The sequence below is a fragment of the Dipodomys spectabilis genome, unplaced genomic scaffold (assembly GCF_019054845.1).
Source record: "Dipodomys spectabilis isolate Male_0828 unplaced genomic scaffold, ASM1905484v1 ptg000098l, whole genome shotgun sequence".
NCBI lineage: Eukaryota > Metazoa > Chordata > Mammalia > Rodentia > Heteromyidae > Dipodomys > Dipodomys spectabilis.
Window position 1 is genome coordinate 6,126,116 of NW_024870775.1, and position 21,919 is coordinate 6,148,034.

Genomic DNA, 21,919 nt, shown 5'->3' on the forward strand with positions numbered 1-21,919 from the left:
CTCCAGACTCTGTCTTCCATCAACCAGCAAAATGCTGGACCGGAGGCATGGCTCAGGTGGTAGAGTACCAGCATTGAGCAAATGAGCTGAGAATAGGAGGCCCTGGCCCAGGGCTTGTGGCCCTGGCTTGGCTCTTCTGCCCCCTGCCAGTGTGCGCTTGAGAAGCTCTTCGGTTCTGCCCCCAGCTGAAGGATTCTCCTGTGCCGAGGGGCAGGTCCGAGGCTGGCTTCCACAGGACCAGTGCTTGTCCTCGGCTCCACAGAAATCTATCCCATTGACCCGGGCAGCAAGCAGGACCACTTCCCTGCCCAGCTTCAGGGTACGGGGCCCCACTCTGCGCCCCCACGAGGCTGAAATCCAGTTACCTCTTGGTACCCAAAGTTGCTCTGAGGCCTCCTTTGACTCTGGGCCCTCCGCGCGGCCCTGCGTCGGGCCCGTGTTTACCCTCTTCTCTCAACTTGCTATTGCAGTGGTGCGGATGCACATGCGTAGTGAATAGCACGGAGCATTGATACAGTGTCTGGGTTCTTGAATACTGACATACTGTGCTATTGAATATTGATATGGTGGGCTATTGAATAGGAATAGATTGGATGTATGTGTGCTGTGAAATAATATGAAATGTTTTTTTTTTTTTTTTTTGTTGGTCGTGGGGCTTGAACTCTGGGCCTGGGCGCTGTCCCTCAGCTCTTCAGCTCAAGGCGAGTGAGTGCTCTACCACTTGAGCTACAGCGCCACTTCCGGTTTTCTGGTGGTTTATTGGAGACAGGAGTCTCACGGTCTCTCCTGCCCGGGCTGGCTTTGAACCGCGATCCTCAGATCTCAGCCTCCTGAGTAGCTAGGATTACAGGCGTGAGCCACCAGCGCCCGGCTAAAGAATGGTTTTAGCGTGATTTATGTTCTTAATTTTTTTTCTGCTTATGTGGTGCTGAGGAATCGAACCCAGGGCCTCATGCATGCAAGGCAAGCACTCTACCACTGAGCCACCTTCCCAGCCCTGAAATGTTAAACTCAAATTAGGAGCTAGAATGAGAAGTTAGGGGAGTGGCGCTGTGGCTCAAGTGGTAGAGCACCTGCCTTGAGCTGAAGAGCTCAGGGACGCGCACAGGCCCAGAGTTCAAACCCCACAACCCACCAAAAAAGAAAAAGAAGAAGTTAGAATATGGAAGATAGAGATACGGACACACCCTGGAAGCCTAGAGAGCCTTCTCCAAGATAAGCAGACCCAGGGCAGGCTAGCCGCTCCGCCCCAGCCACTGCCAGATGTGACCGGAAGCAAAGCTGCCACCAAGGCGGCCAGAAATGAAAGGCCCAGCCTAGAACATATAAACACCCCTGGGCAACAGAGACCCAGCGCGGTGGCCTCCCCGAATGCGGCCACTCCACGTCGGACCTAACCTCCCCTGGAGCCTGCCCCGGCAAGCCAGCCGCTTCTCCCTCCAGAGACTCGGAGCAGCCCGGAGGACACCCTTGGTGGGCTTTGCTCGACCTTCGAACCAAGTGATGCGATGTGTGAGCTCCCTTGGGTGACACATGCGTAGTAGGATTAGGCATAAGAGTTATTGCTAGGTGCCAAGGGCTCACGCCTGTAATCCTAGCTACTCAGGAGGCTGAGATCTGAGGATGGCGGTTCAAAGTCAACCTGGGCAGGAAAGTCCATGAGACTCTTTTTTTTTTTGTCGGTCGTGGGGCTTGAACTCTGGGCCTGGGCGCTGTCCCTCAGCTCTTCAGCTCAAGGCGAGCGCTCTACCACTTGAGCCACAGCGCCACTTCTGGCTTTCTAATGGTTTATTGGAGATAGGAGTCTCATGGTCTTTCCTGCCTGGGCTGGCTTTGAACTGTGATCCTCAGATCTCAGCCTCCTGAGTAGCTAGGATTACAGGTGTGAGCCACTGGCACCTAGCTTCGTGAGACTCATCTCCAAGAAACCAGAAGTGGTGCTGTGACTCAAGTGGTAGAGCACCTGCCTTGAGCTGAAGAGCTCAGGGATGCGCCCAGCCCCAGAGTTCAAGCCCCATCACCACCACCACCAACAAAAAGGTAGTTATTGGTGTGGATTGTATTTGAAGTGTTTGAATAAATTGAGTGACACTTACTAGTCTACCCATAATGCTGTATTTGAGTTCAGCACAACATGCCTATCATCCCGGATCTCCCGGAGCCTGAGACGGAGAAAGATCTGGAGTTTGAGGTTGCAAAACCCATGCACACTCAACTCCCTCTCCTTAAAGCAGAGCAAACAAAAACCGAGCCCCAACAAGAAAAGCTTTGCTCCTTTCCAGGACAATGCCCTCCTCCACCTCCAACCTCGGTCCACGGCTCCCTCTCCCCCCAGCTGTCTCCCCTGTGGCCTGCCCCACGGCTCCCAGCCTCCTTTGCCACCCATGGCCACCAGGGGGCATGCTGTCCCCTCCAAAGCAGATCTGCTCTCCTCACGGGGTGGGGGGGGGGTGGGGGGGGGGGGTCTTGCCCAGGGCTTTGGAGGGCTCCTAAAAAAAAAAAAAAAATCCAAGACAAAATTGAACACAGAGGGCTCTTGTCCAGATGCTTAGGAGGCTGAGAACTAGAGGATCATGGTCAGAGGCCAGCCCAGGTTCCTGAGAACACCCCCCCCCCACCCCCCTTTCCTTGCTCAACCTGTAGCTGGGTGCAGTGGTGTGTGCCTGTTACCCCAGCCAGTCCAACCCCACGCCACGGCACTTTCAACAGAAGAGAGTTTGGGGAGAGGGAGGGCTGAGCTCCCAGACTGTCCCCCCCCCCCCAGGACCCTCCAGAGTAGCTAGGATTACAGGCCTGAGCCATAGCGCCCAGCTTTGCCTTCCCTCCCCCCCCCCCCTTTTTGAGATGGGTTCGCTGTGTGTAGCCCGGGCTAGCCTTGAACTCTTGAGTCTCCTGTCTCAGCCTCTAGAGTGCTGGGATTACAGGTGTGCACACCCTACCACCACCACACCTGGCTTAATATGGAGCTCTCTGCCCTTTATCATGGGTGACATATGAAGATGGAGTATGACCGCACACCAAGGCCAAAGGCCGGGAGTAGAGCCTCAGCACTGGCCAGCCCGTGCTGGGCATGTGTGGGCATTCCTGGGCTGGGAGGGGGGGGGGGGCACACTGCATTCTCTGTTCTGGCCACTGGGGGGCACCGGGAGTCTGGAGCTGGCCTGTCACGCCAAGGGGTCAGTGCGTCCCAGCAGAGGAAAGCACTGGGGGGCTGAAGAGGGGGCTTCCGATGGCCGATCTTGAGTCCTTCATCAGGCCCGAGGCAGCACAGCACCGCAGCCGGCCCATGGGGCCCCCAGCTCTGCCTGCATTCCTCCTGGACTCCTGCTGGAGCGGCCATTTCTTTTTCGGCACGAGGTGTGTGTGTGTGTGTGTGTGTGTGTGTGTGTGTGTGTGTGTGTTGGTCCTGAGGCTTGAACTCAGAGACTGGGTGTTGTCCCTGAGGCTTTTTCTTGCCTAAGGCTAGTGCTCTAGCCACACCTTCACTTTTGGCTTTTTGGTGGTCATTGGAGATAAAAAGTCTCACATTCTTTCTTGCTCAGGGATGGCTTTGAACCTAGAGCCTCAGAGCTCAGCCTCCGGAATGGCTGGGATTACAAGCATGCGCCATGAAGGGTGCTCAGCTACGGTGTCACTCCTGTCTGTGTTCCTCTGATCCTGGCTTGTAGCCAGAGCTGTTTCTCACCCTCCCTTGTGCCCTGAACCTTGATGTTGCACCTCTGGATTTCCAGAACCCCATATTCTCCCGCCCCCCATCCCTGTTCTTGACCTCAGCACACCCCAGCTCCTTGGCCTTCACCTTGGCTTCCTGCCCCCTCTAGGCCCTGGCCTCCCGCCCTCAGCTCCCTCCAGGAGGCTCAGACCTAATCAGGCTGATTATCTAGTGCCAAGTTCAATTCCACTTTCCCTGGCTCTGACTCCACTCGCAGTAAATTTCCTTCCCCCGCCTGCTCCCTGGGAGGCCTGGGCCTCTCCAGCCTGCATGGGAAGTCGCCACCCCCTCTTTTCCCCCTGCTGGATCATCAGGGATGAATCAGGCCAGCCTGTGGGTCACTGAAATGCCCGCCGCCTCACAGGGGACGGTCAAGCGCCTTGGCCACAGCCTTCTGAATTCAGAACGATTTTCTTTTGGCTTCCAGGCTCCAAGACGAAAGAACACAACACAGGAGATCACATCACAGGAGCCTGAGCCAGGCCTAGTGACACATGCCTGTCACCCCAGCACCCAGGAGGCTGAGGCAAAAGGATCAGGTGTTTGAGGCCAGCTTGGATTATAGGAGACCCTGTCTGTAAAAGCCCAACTGGGACGGCAAAGCCCTGGTTAATCATCTGAGCTTCACGCGCTCGCTGATTGATCAAAGTCTCTGCTGCCTTGGTTTCCCTCATCTGTGCACCAGGGATGGTGAAAGTGCTTGGCATGAAGACCAGAGATGGAGCCCAGAGACAAGCGGCTCCTGTGCTCACCCAGGTGGGAAACAGCTTGCCAAGAGGTGGAGCAGGGCGGGCAGTGTCTGCTTTGGCTGTTCTATGGACAGCAGGCGGCTCTGCTGCAAGTGCAGCCTGTGAAATACCCCTATCCGAGCCAGGCACTGGTGCACACGCGTGTCATCTCAGCTAGTCAGGAGGCTGAGGGCTGAGGATTGCTGTTTGAAGCCAGCCCCAGGCAGGAAAATGCCATCCAAAGGTTACAAGTGGAGCTGTGGCTCAAAAGGTAGAGCTCCAGCTTTGAGTGAAAAAGCTTAGGGACAGCGCCCAGGCCCTGAGTTCAAGGCCCCAGCACCAACACACACACACACACACACACACACACACACACACACACACGTCTCTTTCCTATGGCCACTGACATCCAGACCTGTGGGAGGTGGGTCTCAGCGTTGGAGCTGAGGACTTTGCTGGCAAGTTCCTGAATGGCTGAAGGTTGTCCAAAGCCCAGCGGGGAGAGCAAGCTATGGAGTGGCACCTGCAGGTGCACCTGGTGTCCACCAGAGGGCAGCAGAGCCCAGGCTCTGCCATCATTGAGCCCTGAGTGAGGTGTTGAGCCTCCCAGACACCCACGGGCCCTGAAGGGTAATGAAGGAACCCTGAAATGTGAAGAATGGCAGCAGTGAAGGGGAAAGGCCCTTGCTCAGCCTAAGGCCACTTTACATCCAGAGGGGCCACCCGATCTCCCCACGCTTAGCTCAGAGAGTTCACGAGGCATAGGATTTGGGGTGTGGCTCAAAGCCTGGCAAGTGGGAAGCCTCCCCTCTCCCCTCTCACTCTCACTCCTCCTCTTCCCCCCCCCATCTCTCCAGGCGCCCTACCCTGGAGAGAGAAAAGGGGGAAGGAAGAGGGCCAGGGGGAGGGCAGGAGGGGAGATCCACAGGTTTTCCTCACTTGGTGACTACAGAAAGCTCTGGAAATCCTAAGAACGTCCCAAAGCTGCTTCTGCCTGGTTTAGTTATGACAGTCCAAAATCCATAAAAAAAAAATTTTATTTTTAAAAGGCAATTTGCTTTATTACGATAGAGGTGATATACAGAGAGTTAACAATTACACGAGTCAGGCAATGAGTCCATTTCCTTTCACACACTGTCTTTTGCATTAAATAATCTCATTAACAGTCCTAACCTTTCAAAGAGTGTGTGAATCCTGCAGGGACCAGGCCTGGGACCGGGCGTGGAAGGGCGCTGGGCCTGGGCTGGGGCGGGCTGGGCGCTGTCCTGGGTGCTGAAGTTCCTATCCTGGCGCCCATGCGCTCCTGGTGGAGTCTCTCAGTCCTCTTGGTTTCACATTAAGTCCCCTGGAAACTGCTCATTCCAGCCATGCTCCAGCGGCCTCAGCTCCCCACAGCCTCACACGCCGCTGTGATCCCTCCCTCCGAGCCGAGCCTCACAGGGACGTCATGACCACCTCTGGCCTCTGGATTTGGACCTGGGAAGAGACAGAGCCAGGTGAAGCCTGGGGGCCCCACAACTTGGTTTTGGAGGCATCTGAGGCGCTCATTTACAAAATTCATCTTGTTACATGGGGTAAAATACAAATACTGGCCTAACTGCACACCCAAGGGTGGGGCTTGCAAGCAGGCTGGCCACACGTCTGTTTCGTGCCCCAAATCTCTGCAGGGCATCGCTCATCTGATGCCAGTATTTCTTCTGAGCCTCCAAGACACAGCTCCTGGTAGGCTGGGCACCAGTGGGGCTCATGGCTGTGATCTTAACCACTCAGAAGGCTGAAATCTGGAGGATCACTGCTCAAGGCCAAATAAATCTGTGAGGCTCCATTTCCAATGAATCTGTGAGACTCCATTTCCAATGAACCCAGCAAAAAGCTAGGTTTCAGGTATGGCTCAAGTGGCAGAGCATTAGCCAAGCAAGAAAGCCAAGCAAGTGGGAGGCCCTCCCTGAGTTCAAACTCCAGTACTATATTTTAAAAATCCCCTGTCTCTTTGAAATAATGTTGATGTCATTACAGAAGAGTCATTTTTACCCAGGTGGCCAGTTTAAGTGTGATCATTAGTTTCCAGGAGCCCAGAGGACTGAGATTCATAACCAGACAAGCCCAGAGTGTGGGACAGCCTTCATGCCCACCCTCCTGCACTCAAATAGATGTTATTTTGTAGCACTTGAGGTAGACACTCTGCCACTCGAGCCGCACCTCCAGAGCCACTTTTTGCATTGGTTATATATATATTTTTTTGTCGGTCGTGGGGCTTGAACTCTGGGCCTGGGCGCTGTCCCTCAGCTCTTCAGCTCAAGGCGAGCGCTCTACCACTTGAGCCACAGCGCCACTTCCGGTTTTCTGGTGGTTTATTGGAGATAGGAGTCTCACGGTCTTTCCTGCCCAGGCTGGCTTTGAACCGCGATCCTCAGATCTCAGCCTCCTGAGTAGCTAGGATTACAGGCGTGAGCCACCAGCGCCCAGCAGCATTGGTTATTTTTGAGATAGGGTCTTATTTCATGCCCAGCCAGCCTGTGATCCTCCTATTTGCATTTCCCGGAGTTGCTGTTGATGACAGGCACATGCTTTTGCACCTAGCCATTGGTTGAGATGCAGTTTTGCTAACTTCCCCACTTCACCACCACCCCACCCGGTTTATCTGGCCTCAAACTGTGATCCTCCCATGCTTAGCCTCCTAAGTAGAAAATACCCAATTCAAGATAAAAAGACCAAAGAAGGGCAACAAAAACCAATGAGTAAAACTTGTTGTATCCATATCTGAATGTTATAATGTGTTATAACGGATATGCTCCTGCAGCCCTAGGGGGAAATGGGATATTGGGTAATTTTAAGGAATTACTATCAATTTATTGGGTGAATGACAGTGTTTGGGAAAAATCCAGGCAAGTGTTTAGGGAGCGAGTGTGAGAACATTTGCAACAGATGGTCAGGTTGTCCAGCAAAAACTGGATGGATAGACAGACATGAAGGAAGAAAATACAGCAACTGCTGAACCCCATTCTCTGCATAGGGCCTGTAAGTATGTACCATATCATAATTTCGACATTCATGTTTGCTTCCAAAATAAAATATCCTGGCAACACAGGCCTGCAAGCCCGGCACTCAAGACTCTGAAGCTGGACGATTGCAAGTTTGGGGTCAGCATGAGCTACATAGCAAGACCCTGTCTCAAAACTAAACTAATATAACAGCCAGACACAGTGGCTCATGCCTGTAATCCTGGCTACTTGGGAAATGGAGGGCCAAAGGATCATGATTTGAGGCCAAACTAGACAAAAATGTTGGTGAGCCCACATTTCAGCTGAGGCTGAAAGCTAAGCACGGTGGCTCACGCCTGCCATCCCAGATGTGAAGCCAGTACAAATAGGAGGATCGTGGTCCGGGCTGGCCCAGGCGTGAGTGAGATGCTCTATCTGAAAGAAATACCTAAATCAAAAATGAACAGCTCAGGTGGTGGAGCCCCTGCCTAGCAAGCACAGGGTGCCAAGGTCAAACTCCAATATTGCCCCAAACAGAAGTTAAAAACAAAACAAATAAGCCACCAAGGACATACTGGAAGCTGAGAAGGAAGCCGCAGAGCCTGAAAGTACAGGGGTGCAGGGAAGGCCGATCCCACCCCCCCATGTCCATTTTGTGGGTCCAGGGACCAGCCAGCTGTGCAGGGCTTTGATTCTCTGAAGGCAGAAGTTGAGGGGAGGAAGCATCAGGCTGGTCTCACCTTTCTTTCCAGGTCTATGTGGCTCAGGGAGGGCTGGAAGGTGCTGTACATGGAGTCCAGGTGAATGTAGTCTTCCCCTAGAGGAGGAGGGGGAAGGAAGAGAGGGGGAAGAAGGGGAAGAGAAGGAGGGGGAGAGGGAGGTCACCACACAAAGAAAGCTGGTTAGCAAGATAAGCTGGACCCAGACTCCAAGCTTGCTAGGCAAGTGCTCCCCGACTTGAACTATACCGCATTTTCAAATTTCATTTTCAAATAGGGTCTCACGCTTTTGCCCTGTTATTCCTAGAAGTTGAGGTTGCATTGGTTGTGAGCTGATTGTGATGCTTCTATCCCTGCCTCTGAAGTAGCTGGGATTATAGGTCTGCTCTATCCAGCTCAGGGCCTGACACAAACATGGTAAGGCTAGAAATTCATAAATACAGTGGTAGCTGTATTTTGACAGCAAGTAGCTCTGTGATAATCTATATCTAAGTATTTTATTTCTTCTCTCTCTCTCTCTCTCTCTTTTTTTGTTGGTTGTGGGGCTTGAACTCTGGGCTTGGGCATTGTCCCTGTGCTCTTCAGCTCAAGGCCAGCAATCTACCACTTGAGCCACAGCGCCACTTCCCGTTTTCTGGTGGTTAATTGGAGATAAGAGTCTCTTGGACTTTCCTGACTGGGCTGACTTTGAACCGTGATCCTCAGATCTCAGCCTCATGAATAGCTAGGATTACAGGCGTGAGCCACTGGCACATGGTGCTCCTCCAAGTATTTGCTGTCGCTATGATTTCTCATTTGGTTCTTTCTTGTTTGTTTGGCCAGTCCTAGGGCTTGAACTTGGGGCCTGGGCACTGTCCCTGAGCTTCTTTTGCTCAAGGCTAGCATCTACCACTTGAGCCACAGCGCCACTTCCAGATTTTTCTGTGTATGTGGTACTGAGAAATCAAACCCAGGGCTTCATGCATACTTAGGCAAGCACTCTGCCACTAAACCATATTCTCAGCCTCTTGGCTAAGTGTTGTAGAAACTTAACTTTTTCTTTCCCAAAGAAATCCTTTGTGGAGCTGGGTGCTGGTGGCTCAGGCCTGTAATTCTAGCTACTCAGGAGGCTGAGATCTGAGGATCATGGTTCAAAGCCAGCCCGGGCAGGAAAGTCCATGTGAGACTCATCTCCAATAAACCACTAGAAAAATCGGAAGTAGCGCTATGGCTCAAGCAGTAGAGTGCTCGCCTTGAGCTGAAGAGCTGAGGGACAGTGCTCAAGCCCAGAGTTCAAGCCCCACGACCGACAAAAAAAGAAAAAAGAAAAAAGAAACCCTTTGTGTGTGTGTGTGTGTGTGTGTGTGTGTGTACGTATTGTTGGTGTTGTCTTCACCGTCATTTGTCAGAAATATTTGTTATCAAGGTCTAAGTTTCTTGGATCATGGTCAGAAAATAAGAATCTGATGTAGGTAGTTTTGGGGAAATATATGGAAACTTTTTTGTGGCCTTGTACAAGGCTGTTTGTACAGGTTTTCTATGCCATGTTTTATTCATTTGTGTGTGAATTTTTTTCTATTTTCCACAAAAGATTTCCCTGTTTTTCATGTGCCTTTCACCCATAAGGAACAGCTCAATCTTGTATAAATCATTTTCCTCTTTGTGTGTGTATGTGTGTGACTGTGTTCTAGGGCTTGAATTTAGGGCCTAGGCGCTTGTCCCTGAGCTTTTTTTTTTTTTTTTTGGTCGGTTGTGGGGCTTGAACTCCAGGCCTGGGCACTTTCCCTGAGCTCTTCAGCTCAAGGTGAGAGCTCCACTGCTTGAGCCACAGCACCGCTTCTGGTTTTCTAGTCATTTATTGGAGATAAAGAGTCTCACGGGCTTTCCTGCCCGAGCTGGCTTTGAACTGTGATCCTCTGATCTCAGCCTCCTGAATAGCTGGGAATACAGGTATAAGCCACCGGCACCCGGCTTCCCTGAGCTTTTTGATTCAAGGCTGGTGCTATACCATTTTAGCCACAGCTCCACTTGCTTTTTGGTGGTGAACTGAAGATAAGAGTCTCTCAGACTTTCCTGCCCAGTCTGGTTTTGAATGCAGTCCTCAGATCTCAGCCTCTTGAGTAGCTGGGATTCCAGGTATGAACACTGCTGCTTGGTTTATAATCCATTATTCGTATCCATTTACAGTTACTGTGTTTATTGGTGGATTGGATTACTTCCAGCCATCTTATTATTATCTCCCATTGTCCCAGCCTTTTTTTCCCTTTCTTCTCTTTCTTGACCTTATATGGGCTGACTGGACCTTATTCTCATTCTAATCTTCTCCTTCTTAGAAGTTAACATTTTCCTTCCAGAAATTTCCTCATTCCATGGTTTTCTGTCTTCTGAAGTTTTACAGACTTCACTGCTAGAAACTTCAATGTAGGGCTGGGAAGGTGGCTCAGTGGTAGAGCGCTTGCCTTGCATGCCTGAGGCCCTAGGTTCGATTCCTCAGCACCACAAAGCAGGAAAAAAAAAGCCAGGAGTGGCGCTGTGGCTAAAGTGGTAGAGCGCTAGCCTTGAGCTGAAGAGCTGAGGGACAGCGCCCAGGCCCAGAGTTCAGGCCCCACAACCGGACCCCCCCCCCTAAAAAAAAGAAAAGAAAAGAAAAGAAAAGAAACTTCAATGTACGCTCACACTGAAATAGCCTAATGCTGATCTCTTGGCTGAGATGAAACTCACCTGTGAACCACTTCACCCATGATTGGCTCAGCACTTATGATCTAGAATGATCTAGAACCACAATGCTTCCTGTAGGCCCTGTGTTGGTACCTCATTCCTTGGTGTTGCTGGAGCCAGTTGAGGAAATGGGGTTTCCAGTGTGGTGGCATGCTTCTTCCCTCCCCTCCTCGGAGCCCCATAATCTCCCCATGTGCCCTCCCACACACAACTTGAGTCATTCTGAGTCCCGATGGGATTGCCCATACCTTCTGACACATCGAAACCAATGTTCTGGAAGGTTCCAGGAGCTGCTCTACCCTCCTCTTCATTCCATTTGTATAACTGCGACACTTTGAGCTTTTGCCTGTTGGAAGACATCCCACACCCACAGTGAACCCATTATGATCAAGGACAGGGCACGGAGGGGACACAAGTAGATCCTGCGGGTGTTGGAGGACGGATGTGGGGGTGGCTCACCTTTGGGCCTTCCTCTTGAAGCGGAAGGTGAAGAAGCCGAGGACAACGAGGGCCACCAACACCACCACGACTGCTGCACCCACGAGCGCGAACACCAGGCTCTTCTGGATGCCCCACTCGCAAGTCTCCCCTTGGTACCAGTGCGTGTCGGTGCTCAAACAGCTGCAAGAGCACAGAGAGGTCAGCCCGCAGCCCTGGGGAACTGCAGGATAGGGGCTCCAGGGCACAGGGCACGGGCAGGGCGCAGGCACCGCCTCCTCAGCTGGTCTTCCAGTGAGCCCAATCCAGAGCCTCAGGCCTCAGGACATTGGCTCAACCCTAGGGCTTGGCCTGCCAGGTGGATGGATTTCCAGTTTCCCACGCACCTCCCAGCCCTGAACCCCAGCTCCTGCCCTGCCCTGAAGCTCTTCCTCTCCCTCCAGCCCCTCTAAAATCCCAAGGCACCTGTGGCTCCCACTTGTCATCCTGGCCACTCAGAAGGCTGAGATCTGAGGATTATGGTTCAAAGCCAGCCCAGGCAGGAAAGTTCATGAGACTCTTATCTCCAATAATCCACCAGAAAACTGGAAGTGGCGTCACCATGGCTCAAGTGCTAGAGCATCAGTCTTCTGTTGTTGTTGTTGTTGGTTGTGGGTCTTGAACTCTGGGCCTGGGTGCTGTCCCTCAGCTCTTCAGCTCAAGGGTAGCACTGTAGTGCTTGAGCCACAGCACCCCTTCTGATTTTCTGGTGGTTTATTGGAGATAAGAGTCTCACAGCCTTTCTTGCCCGTGCTGGCTTTGAACCATGATCCCCAGATCTCAGCCTCCTGAGTAGCTAGGATTATAGTCATGAGCTACCAGCGCCCGGCTTAGAGCATCAGTCTTGAGTGAATAAAAGCAAGGGACAATGTCTAGGCCCTGAGTACAAGCCCTGGTACCTGGACCCACATACAAAGTAAATAAACCTTGTTCCCTTCCTTGTCTAAGGCCTGGTCTAGAATGACCCCTCAGGTCTCAGCTAGTACACGATTCTCTGCTACAACTTTTGCTTGGTAGAGTCATCTCTGTTTTATTTATTAATAATTAATTTAATTTTTGTGTGTGCCAGTAATGGGTCTTACACTCAGGTGCTGGGCATTGTCCCTGAGATTTTTCCCTCAAGGCTGGTGCTCTACCACTTGAGTCAAAGCTCCAGGTCCAGCTTGTTGCTGATTAATTGGAGATAAGAGTCTCATGGACTTTCCTACATGGGTTGGCTTTAAATTGTGATCCTCAAATCTCAGCCTCCTGAGTAGTAAGGATGACAGCCACCAGTTCCCAGCAGGATCATCTCTCTTTAAGTCAATTGTAAATTATTTGAGACAGAGTCTTGCACTGGCTTGGCACTCAGGAGGCTCTGGCAGGAACCTCCTAAGAGCTGGGATTACAGGCATGCCACTGTGGCTGGATGTGTGTTTACAATGAGTGCGTGTCTTGGCTCTTAACCTGCCCCATTAGAGGCTGAAGGCAGTGGGGAGATGGAGCCAGGGGCGCCCCTGGCTCCTGGGGTGGTGGGTACTCACAGGCAGCGGGGCCCAGAGCGCTGTAGCTGGCACTTTCCATAGTGACAGTCCTTGGAGAAGTTGAAGCCGGCCATGCAGGGCGTGACGCAGTACAGCTTGCCCTTCAGGAACTCCACCCGGAAGTAGGGTGCAAAATCCTCCCCAGCCTTTTTCTGGCATTCCTCTGAGGGAGGGAACAAGAAGAAGCCAGGGAGGAAGAGGGGGTGCAGGGTGCTCCCCCTGGCTTCTCCAGCCCCCGCTTTCCAACCCTGGTCATCCCCACAGCCTTCCTCGGCTCCATGGGGAACCCTACCTTCAAAATTGTTCTCAGCAACAGTAAAGTTTTGCACCACGGTGGCAGTTGAATTGAAGCAGAGGATGGCTGGGAGAGAGACAGGAGAGTTTGTGATGGCCTTGTTCAGCACCCTTGGGTGAGGACTCAGGGCTGCGCTGGGGGACTGGGAAGCTGGCTGGTGCCAAGGTGCAAGGCCAGACTCCCTCCTAGCTCCCCGAATCCACCACCCTCCGTGTCCCGGGGCTCCCTGGTTCCTTTTCCCTTTCCCCTCCAGCCCCTAAAACGGAATATTTGCAGTGTCATGCTGAGTCTTGCTGAGTCCTGCTGACTCATGCTGAGTCATGCTGGGTCACACTGAGCCTTGCTGACTCATGCTGAGGTCACACGGAGTCTTGCTGAGTCCTGCTGACTCATGCTGAGTCATGCTGGGTCACACTGAGCCTTGCTGAGTCATGCTGAGGTCACATGGAGTCTTGCTGAGTCATGCTGGGTCACACTGAGCCTTGCTGAGTCATGCTGACTCATGGTTTTCTAGCAGACCCAAGATCCCGGACCCCTTAATATGGGTGAAGGGACTCTGCAGGACCTCTGCAGGTCTTCTGCATCTCTACTTGTCTTTTTAAGTCCCCCTTTCCAGGGTTCTGCTGGAATAACCCATTCCAGGGGTGGGGGGGCACTAGGCTCCTTCCTCTCCCTCCTCCCCTCTTCCTCCTCCCTCCTCCCTGCCCCTCCTCTCCCCTTGCTTACAGGAGCAGGAGTTATTGACGCTTATCTGCTGTTGCGTTGCAGTCTGGATTTTTTCCTCTACTTCTGCTTTGGCCTTGTTGAATACTTCCTTGTAATCTGGGACGTACTGGACCTTCAGGATGACTTCGTGCTCCACCACCACACTGCCAGAACTGAAGGCAGAGGGATAACTCTCACACACCATGCCGGGCTCCCCAGCCTCCCCTCGCAGCTGTGGGGAGCCATGGCCAATGCTGTGTTCCAGGCCTGCACTAGACCTTCTGCAGTCCTCATGAAAACAAATGATTGAGCCTCTAAAACTCCCTCCCTACAAGAGTTAGGCTCTGGAGCCCATCACCAGTGACACACCTGTCAGCTCAGCTCATCAGGAGGCTGAGATCTGAAAATCGAGGTTCAAATCCAGATGGAACAAGAAAGTCCATGAGACTCTTTATCTCCAAAAAGCCAGCACACACACGCGCGCGCGAGCGCGCACACACACATTTAAAAAATCATAGCTATTAGTGTCGAAAGATTAAATAGACTTTGCCAGAGAATCACAGAGACATCCAGGCACAGAAAACAAAGAAGGATTTATTGCTGGAAAAGGGGCCAGCAAGACTCGGCTTCCCACAAGGGAGAAGTGAGAAGAAGCGCCGCCCATTGTCTGAGGTGATCTATATAACCTAGGAGGTTTAGGAGGGGCTAGAAGGGGCTAGGAGGTGGAGACCCCAGTGTGGACGTGTGGGCCAAGGGCTTCATCATGGTGGACTAGGATTCATGGCTGCTGCCCAGACAGTAGATAAGGGGTCCTGCAGCTGCCCAGACCTGAAGGTCACTCTAAGGGGCTCTTGTTGGCTTCTATGGTGGTTGCTGCCCCAGAGAAGTGCCATCCCAAGGGAAAGGGGGCTGGAAGTTGATTATTTACTGCCTTTACTACATAGGTCTGGTGTTGCCTAGGAAGGGAGCTTGCTGAGCGCTGGAGAAGGCAAGGAGAGTGCTAAGCCATGGGAAGGGAGCTCATTTTGCTAACAAGTGTAATTTTATTTCTTTATTTTTGTTATACTGGTCCTGAGGCTTGAACTTGGGGTCTGGATACTGTCCTTGAACTTTTTCTCTCAAGGCTAGCACTTGAGGCACAGATCCACTCCCAGCTTTTTGGTGTTTAAGAGATAAAAGTTAAGCCAGGCATCCGTGGCTCATGTCTGTAATCCTAGCTACTCAGGAGGAGGCTGAACTCTGAGGATCCCGGTTCAAAGCCAGCCAGCCTGGGCAGGAAACTCCATGAGACTCTTATCTCCAATAAACCACTCAGAAAACTGGAAGTGGTGCTGTGGCTTAAGTTGATAGAGTGCTCACCTTGAGCTGAAGAGCTGAGGGACAGCACCCAGGCCCAGAGTTCAAGCCCCACAACCGACAAAAAAAAAAAAAAAAGATAAAAGTTGCATGGACTTTCCTGTCTTGGTTGGCTTTGAACTACAAACCTGTTCTCAGCCTCCTGAGTAACTGGGATGACAAGTGTGAGCCACTGTACCCAGCCTATTTTTGTAATTCTTTTTTTAAATAAGTTTTTTATTGTGAAAATACTGTACAGAGGGGTTACAATCACTTGAGCAAGGTCATGAGTACATTTCTTTTTTTTTGGGGGGGGGGTCCGGTTGTGGGGCCTGAACTCTGGGCCTGGGCACTGTCCCTCAGCTCTTCAGTTCAAGGCTAGCACTCTACCACTTGAGCCACAGCGCCACTTCCGGCTTTTTCTTTTTGCTTATGTGGTGCTGAGGAATCGAACCCAGGGCCTCATGCATGCAAGGCAAGCGCTCTAGCACTGAGCCACCTTCCCAGCCCCGGTAATGAGTACATTTCTTATCAAACATTGTTGCCTCCTCCTTTGTGTTTCCCCTACCATCCATTCCCTTCCATCTCCACAACTACATTCCCCCTCTCCCACCCCCGCCATTTTAGTAATTCCGAAGTGACATCTGATATCTAAAAGGCTAACATTTTAATCAAAAGTCTCAAGACTTAGAGTCAGAACTTTCACAAGAACCCAGCCTAAAGATCTTTGACAATCTTGAACTCAAGACGTTTCTCTATCTCAAGATCTTCCTGTCGCCACCTAAGAACTAGGGTTAAAGCTTTGTGCCACTATACCCAGTCCTATCTTTCTATCTATCTATCTATCTATCTATCTATCTATCATCTATCTCATAGATAGAGATATATCTATTCATTCATTTATTTTGACATAAGGTCTCACTATGTTGTTCAGGTTTGGCCTCAAAATCCTGGGCTGAAGCAATCCTTGTACCTCAGCATTCTGAGAATCTGTTACTCCAGGCACACACCACCATGCCTGGATTCTTCCACATACTTGAAATCATCTCTAGATTATGTATCATATGTAACATGAATGCTATGAAAATAGGTGTCATTCTATGTTGTTTAGGGAATGATGACAAGGGGAAAAAAGAAACTTCTGAATATTCAGTCTAGATGCAAGTATATTTTTTTGGGGGGGAGGGGGGTTGTGGGGCTTGAACTCTGGGCCTGGGCGCTGTCCCTGTGCTCTTCAGCTCAAGGTGAGCACTCTACTGCTTAAGCCACAGTGCCACTTCTGGTTTTCTAGTGGTTTATTGGAGATAAGAGTCTCACAGACTTTCCTGCCCGGGCTGGCTTTGAACCGCGATCCTCAGATCTCAGCCTCCTGAGTAGCTAGGATTACAGGAGTGAGCCACCAGTGCCCAGCTAGGTGCAAATATTTTTTTCCCCAGAACATTTTCAATCCACAGTTCACTGAATCCATAAATATGACACCAACAGATATGACTGTACATCCCATACAGCATACAGAATGAATCCTAGAGCTAGAAGAACTCGTGGAACAAAACAACATGGGATTTGGAAAAGACCAGAGGGAATTTTAAGTTCAAGACTATCTTTCATTAGAAAGAAGTGGTTAGGGCTGGGAAGGTGGCTCAGTGGTAGAGTGCTTGCCTTGCATGCGTGAGGCCCTGGGTTCGATTCCTCAGCACCACAGAAGCAGAATAAAATGGAAGTGGTGCTGTGGCTCAAGTGGTAGAGCACTAGCCTTGAGCTAAGAACTGAGGGACAGTGCCCAGGCCCAGAGTTCAGGCCCCACGACCAGCAAAAAAAAGAAAGAAAGAAAGGAAAAAAGGAAGAAAGAAAGAAGGAAGTGGTAATCCCATTATACCCTCTTGGTGGTGAACCTGGGCATTGACTAGGCAACACCAATGCCCTCTTCTGGAGTGGAGCTGGGATGGGCATACTGGCAGTTGCCCCCAATGGCAAGGTGGCCATGGACAAGTCCATAAGCCTCCTGGAGGCTCAGTTTCACTGTGTGTGGAAAGACCTGGCATCCATCCCATACTTGGCCTGGAGCTTTTCCAGGATGTCTGTCTGTTCCCAACAGTATTTTTGTTTTGAGTTTGACTCTACCATTTTATAATCTTTGGGGAAGACTCCATGTGCCTCTGCGCCTTGGCTCCCATGTCCATGCCATGTGGACAGTCATGCAACGTGGCTCGCTCACACACTGCTTCTGTACTCTTAGAGGGAGAGTTCCCTTCTGGATTTGGACAGTTAAATTTGTCTGGGGGGGGGGGCAGTCCTGGGCTTCAACTCTGGGACTGGCTACTGTCCTTGGGGTTGTTTTGCTCAAGGCTAGTACTCTGCCACTTGAGCCACGTCTGGCTTTTTCTGAGATTAATTGGAGATGAGTCTCATAGACTTTCCTGCCTGGGCTGGCTTCCAACTCCAGTCCTCGCCTCCTGAGTAGCCAGGATTACAGGCATGAGCCACTGGTGCCTGACCAGACAGTTAATCTTGATTGTCAACTTTGTCAACTTGATTCTCTTCTCCCCTCTCCTTCCCTTTCTCCTTCTCCCTTACCTCCCACTTCCTGGCTACTATGAGGGAAAACACTCCCCACATCTGCCTTGATGGACTGAAACCTCTGAAAAACTGAGCCCAAACAAATCCTTCTTTCCTAAAGTCCATTGTTAGGTATTTTGCTCCTGTGATGGAGAGTCTGACCACATTAAAACTATGACAAATCCCCTCCCCTCCCCAGACCCGAGGCTCTGGCCACCCTTGGAAATAAGGCCTTTGAATGTGACAAAGTCAAAGGGAGGCTGTTGAACCTCTGACCTAATGTGTGTTCTCCTAAGAAGAGGAAAGTTAGGCTGTACTCCCAGCCCTCAGGAGGACTGTGAGTTCAAGGCCAGCTTGGGTTGCATAGTAAGACTATGTCTTGAAAGAAAGAGACAGGGGAGGGGGGGGAGTGAGAGGAAGGGAGGAAAGGAAGGAGGGAGGGAAGAGAGGAAGGGAGGAAGGAAAGAAAGGTGGACAAGGAGTAGGGATGTTCACAGAGTGGAAGGGGCCCAGCAAGGGGGTCTGGTAGCACACTCGGGAGTGGCTGCAGGAGGGAGCAGTACTACAGGTACCTTGACCTCAACTAGCAGCCTTCCCATCCCATTTACCTCAGCCTTGTGATGTTCACTCCTCCATACTCGGGGATACCGGCGTAGATCTGGTCCATCTGAAAGACAAGGGGCCATTGTGTCAGGCCAACATTCCCCCTTGGTATCTGCTGGAACTTTCCATGGAGTGGTGGCCTATCCCTGCAACGTTCCTGTACCAGAGATATGCTGACTACATGGGAGCCCCATTCCTAGAGGCCAGCCCCACCTGGCTCCACAGACCAGCTTCGCCACATCCCCCTCTCCCACACTAATCCTGAGAATTTAGGCAAGCTGGGCAAGTCGTTGTCTAACAATCCTTTAGTTTCTGCCTTTCCTTCTTCCCTCCCTCCCTTCCTCCTCTTTTCCTCTTTCCTTCCCTCTGTCCCCATCTGTCTGTTTTTGTCTTGGTCCTGGGGCTTGAATTCAAGGCCTCAGCACTGTCCCTGAGGTTTTTTTGTTGTTGTTGTTGTTGGTCGTGGGGCCTGAACTCTGGGCCTGCGCGCTGTCCCTCAGCAATTCTGCTCAAGGCTAGGGCTCTACCACTTGAGCCAAAGCGCCACTTCTAGCTTTTTCTGCTTATGTGGTGCTGAGGAATTGAACCCAGGGTCTCATGCATGCAAGGCAAGCACTCTACCACTGAGCCACCTTCTCAGCCCCTCCCTGAGGTTTTTTTTATTCAAAGCTACCTCTTGACCCATAGTTCCACTTATGGCTGTCTGGTAGTTAATTGTAGATAAGAGTCTTACAGATTTTTCTGTCTGAGCTGGCTTTGAAGAGTGATCCTTGGATCTCAGCCTCATGAGTAGCTAGGATAACAGGTGTGCACCACCGGTACGTGGCTCAATCCTTTTTTAACCCATCCAGAACCCTCCCTAGAAGAAACTGTTAGTTCTTGGGCATCTTGCTGCCTCAGTTTTACCTGTTTGTTTTTGGGGGGGGGTCCAGTCATGGGGCCTGAACTCTGGGCCTGGGCGCTGTCCCTCAGCTCTTCAGCTCAAGGCTAGTACTCTACCACTTGAGCCACAGCGCCACTTCTAGCTTTTTTCTTTTTGCTTATATGGTGCTGAGGAATCGAACCCAGGGCCTCATGCATTCAAGGCAAGCACTCTACCACTGAGCCACCTTCCCAGCCCCAGTTTTACCTGTTTTGTGAAGGTCTCATTGAACTCCTTAAATCTCTTGGAATTCCGGTCCTGTAGCTCACTGCTGAACTGTTCAGTGGTGACTGTCACGGTCAGATCTACCTGGGCAGAGACGGTCTGTTCTGTGGGAGACAGAAGCACTACCCAGTGAGCACACACCCCCTCTCAGCTCCCTGCTATAGAGATTGGCACCCCCATAACCTTACCCTGGGTACAAAGGTGACTGGAGTGGGGGGTGGGGGGGGCTCCCGCTCTCCTCTGGAGGGAAAAAGAAGCTTGCTACACTCTTCAGGGCTCATAGATGGAGCCTAGGGGAGCTCAGAACTTCCCAATGAATTGCAGGCTTGCTCCTCCACTGAATGCAGATGGTCCTCGACTTACAATGGGGTTACAGCCTGATACACCCATCGTAAGTTGAACTATTTTTTTTTGTCAGTCATGGGGCCTGGCACTGTCCCTCAGCTCTTCAGCTCAAGGCTAGCGCTCTACCACTTGAGCCACAGTGCCACTTCTGGCTTTTTCTGCTTATGTGGTACTGAGGAATCGAACCCAGGGCTTCATGCACTGAGCCACCTTCCCAGCCCCGTAAGTTGAACATTATAATTGTAACAATGCTTTTCATCCATCTAGTCCACAGAAGACCATAGGTCAGGAGCATAGCTTGAAGAGTGAGGACATAGTTGAGCTGAGCACTGTAAGGAAGGATGGTGCTAGCCTTGGAGCAAAACCAAATTCCAGATCTCAAGTATGGTTTCTACTGGATTTGTCTATCATTTATACACAATTGCTAACACACACACACACACACACACACACACACACACACACACACACTTCTGCCAGCCAGGTGCCAGTGGCTCACACCTGTTATCCTATCTACTCGGGAAGCTGAGATCTGAGGATCAAGGTTGAAGCCAGCCTGGGCAGGAAAGACCATGAGACTCTTATCTCCATTGAACCACTAAAAGCTGGAAATGGAGCTGTGGCTCAAGTGGAGAGTGCCAGCCTTGAGTGAAAAAAGCTCAGGGATAGTACCTAAGCCCTGAGTTTAGAATCTAGTACCAGCACCAAGATGATGATGATGATGATGATGATGATGATAATGATGATGATGATAAAAGAGAGAAAGACAAAAGGAAAATGAAAAAGGAGAGAAAAAAAAAAAGGAGGCTAGATTCCTGGCTATGTACCATAAGGGACAGCAGGCTCTCTGGCTGCATCATGCTGGGCCTGGCAGAGGGTATGAGAGGCCAAGATTACTCACCTAACTCGATACTCTCCACCACGTCCTCACACCTTGGTCCGTAGAAGAGGCTGGTACACTGGCACTTGAGCCCATCCCAGGAGCCGCCATTTTGGCAGATAATGAGAGCATTCTGACACCGATCTCCCGAGAAGCCCACAGGACATTCACACACGCCTCCAACCAACAGTCCTCCATTCATGCATTGAACTGAAAGAGACAAGATCCTGATCAGCCAGGTATGTGCGTGAGAATGAGTGCAAACAGTGCTCAAGAGGTAGAGCACCAGCCTTGAATGATAGAAAGCTCAGACTCAGTGCTGAGGCCTGGAGTTCAAGTCCAGGACCAGCATATATACACATATACAAAAAGATGACACAAAATGAAAAGACCCCTGGGCACCTATGATTGAGGTTGATGGTATTATATTGTGAAAAAAATGGAATTCACACTTATTGGGGGAGAAAGGAGAAAGCCCATGAAAATCTGAGAAAAATATAAAAGAAAGACACAGAGCTAATGACCTTATGACAGGAACAAAGGTAACACAGGAGAGACTTGCAGGGAATAGGAAAGAAGGAACAGGACAGAGAGATAGTTCCTAGGGATCTCACCTGCTAAGAAAATAAGTGTACCATTATCTAAGAAGAAAAACAAGAAAGGACTGGAAATAACAGTGAGTTAGACAATTCAGAAGTAGGTGATTACAAAAGATGGACAAAAAAAAACAAACAAATAGAAAAAGAGCAGTGGAAGAAAAGATCAGTAGAAAGCGCAAAAACATGGAACATAATACAAAAAGAAATGGAGATTAAACCAAATATTTTAAGAGGTGCTTACCTGGTGTGGGGGTTGGGAGAGTAGAGGTGATGATAGTGGTAGTAGCTGTGATTTAAAAAAAAAAGTACAAATGAAAAAAAAAAACAGAAAAAGAACATTGGAGGAAAAGATTAGGTAACACATACACACATGCACACACACACACACACACACACACACACACACACACACACACAGAAATGGAATGTCAAAAGAAATGGAGATTAAAGCAAATATGATTTAAACATACACTTACCCTGTGTGGTGGTTGGAAGCATGGAGGTGGTAACGCTGGTGGTGATAGTAGTGGTGGTGGCTGTGGTAACAGATGAAGTGGTTGTAGTCACAGGTGTGGAGGGAACAGTTGGAGTGCTGGGGGATGTGGTGGGTAAGAGAG

At 50.8% G+C, this 21,919-nt stretch overlaps 1 protein-coding gene across 1 annotated transcript in view; it reads right to left on the reverse strand.

Annotated features, from left to right (window-relative positions):
* Positions 1-5,874: 5,874 nt before the first annotated feature.
* Muc17 (mucin 17, cell surface associated) overlaps positions 5,875-21,919 on the reverse strand; it is a 37,016-nt gene continuing 20,971 nt past the window's right edge. The window contains exons 4-15 of the mRNA XM_042686718.1: positions 21,779-21,838; positions 20,725-20,913; positions 19,461-19,582; positions 18,337-18,395; positions 13,859-14,010; positions 13,130-13,198; positions 12,838-13,000; positions 11,297-11,458; positions 11,096-11,183; positions 8,809-8,821; positions 8,162-8,238; positions 5,875-5,916 (exon numbers count right to left, since the gene is read on the reverse strand). Coding sequence (XP_042542652.1) covers positions 5,875-5,916; positions 8,162-8,238; positions 8,809-8,821; positions 11,096-11,183; positions 11,297-11,458; positions 12,838-13,000; positions 13,130-13,198; positions 13,859-14,010; positions 18,337-18,395; positions 19,461-19,582; positions 20,725-20,913; positions 21,779-21,838 — 1,196 coding nt within the window. The remainder of the gene's footprint in view (positions 5,917-8,161; positions 8,239-8,808; positions 8,822-11,095; positions 11,184-11,296; positions 11,459-12,837; positions 13,001-13,129; positions 13,199-13,858; positions 14,011-18,336; positions 18,396-19,460; positions 19,583-20,724; positions 20,914-21,778; positions 21,839-21,919) is intronic.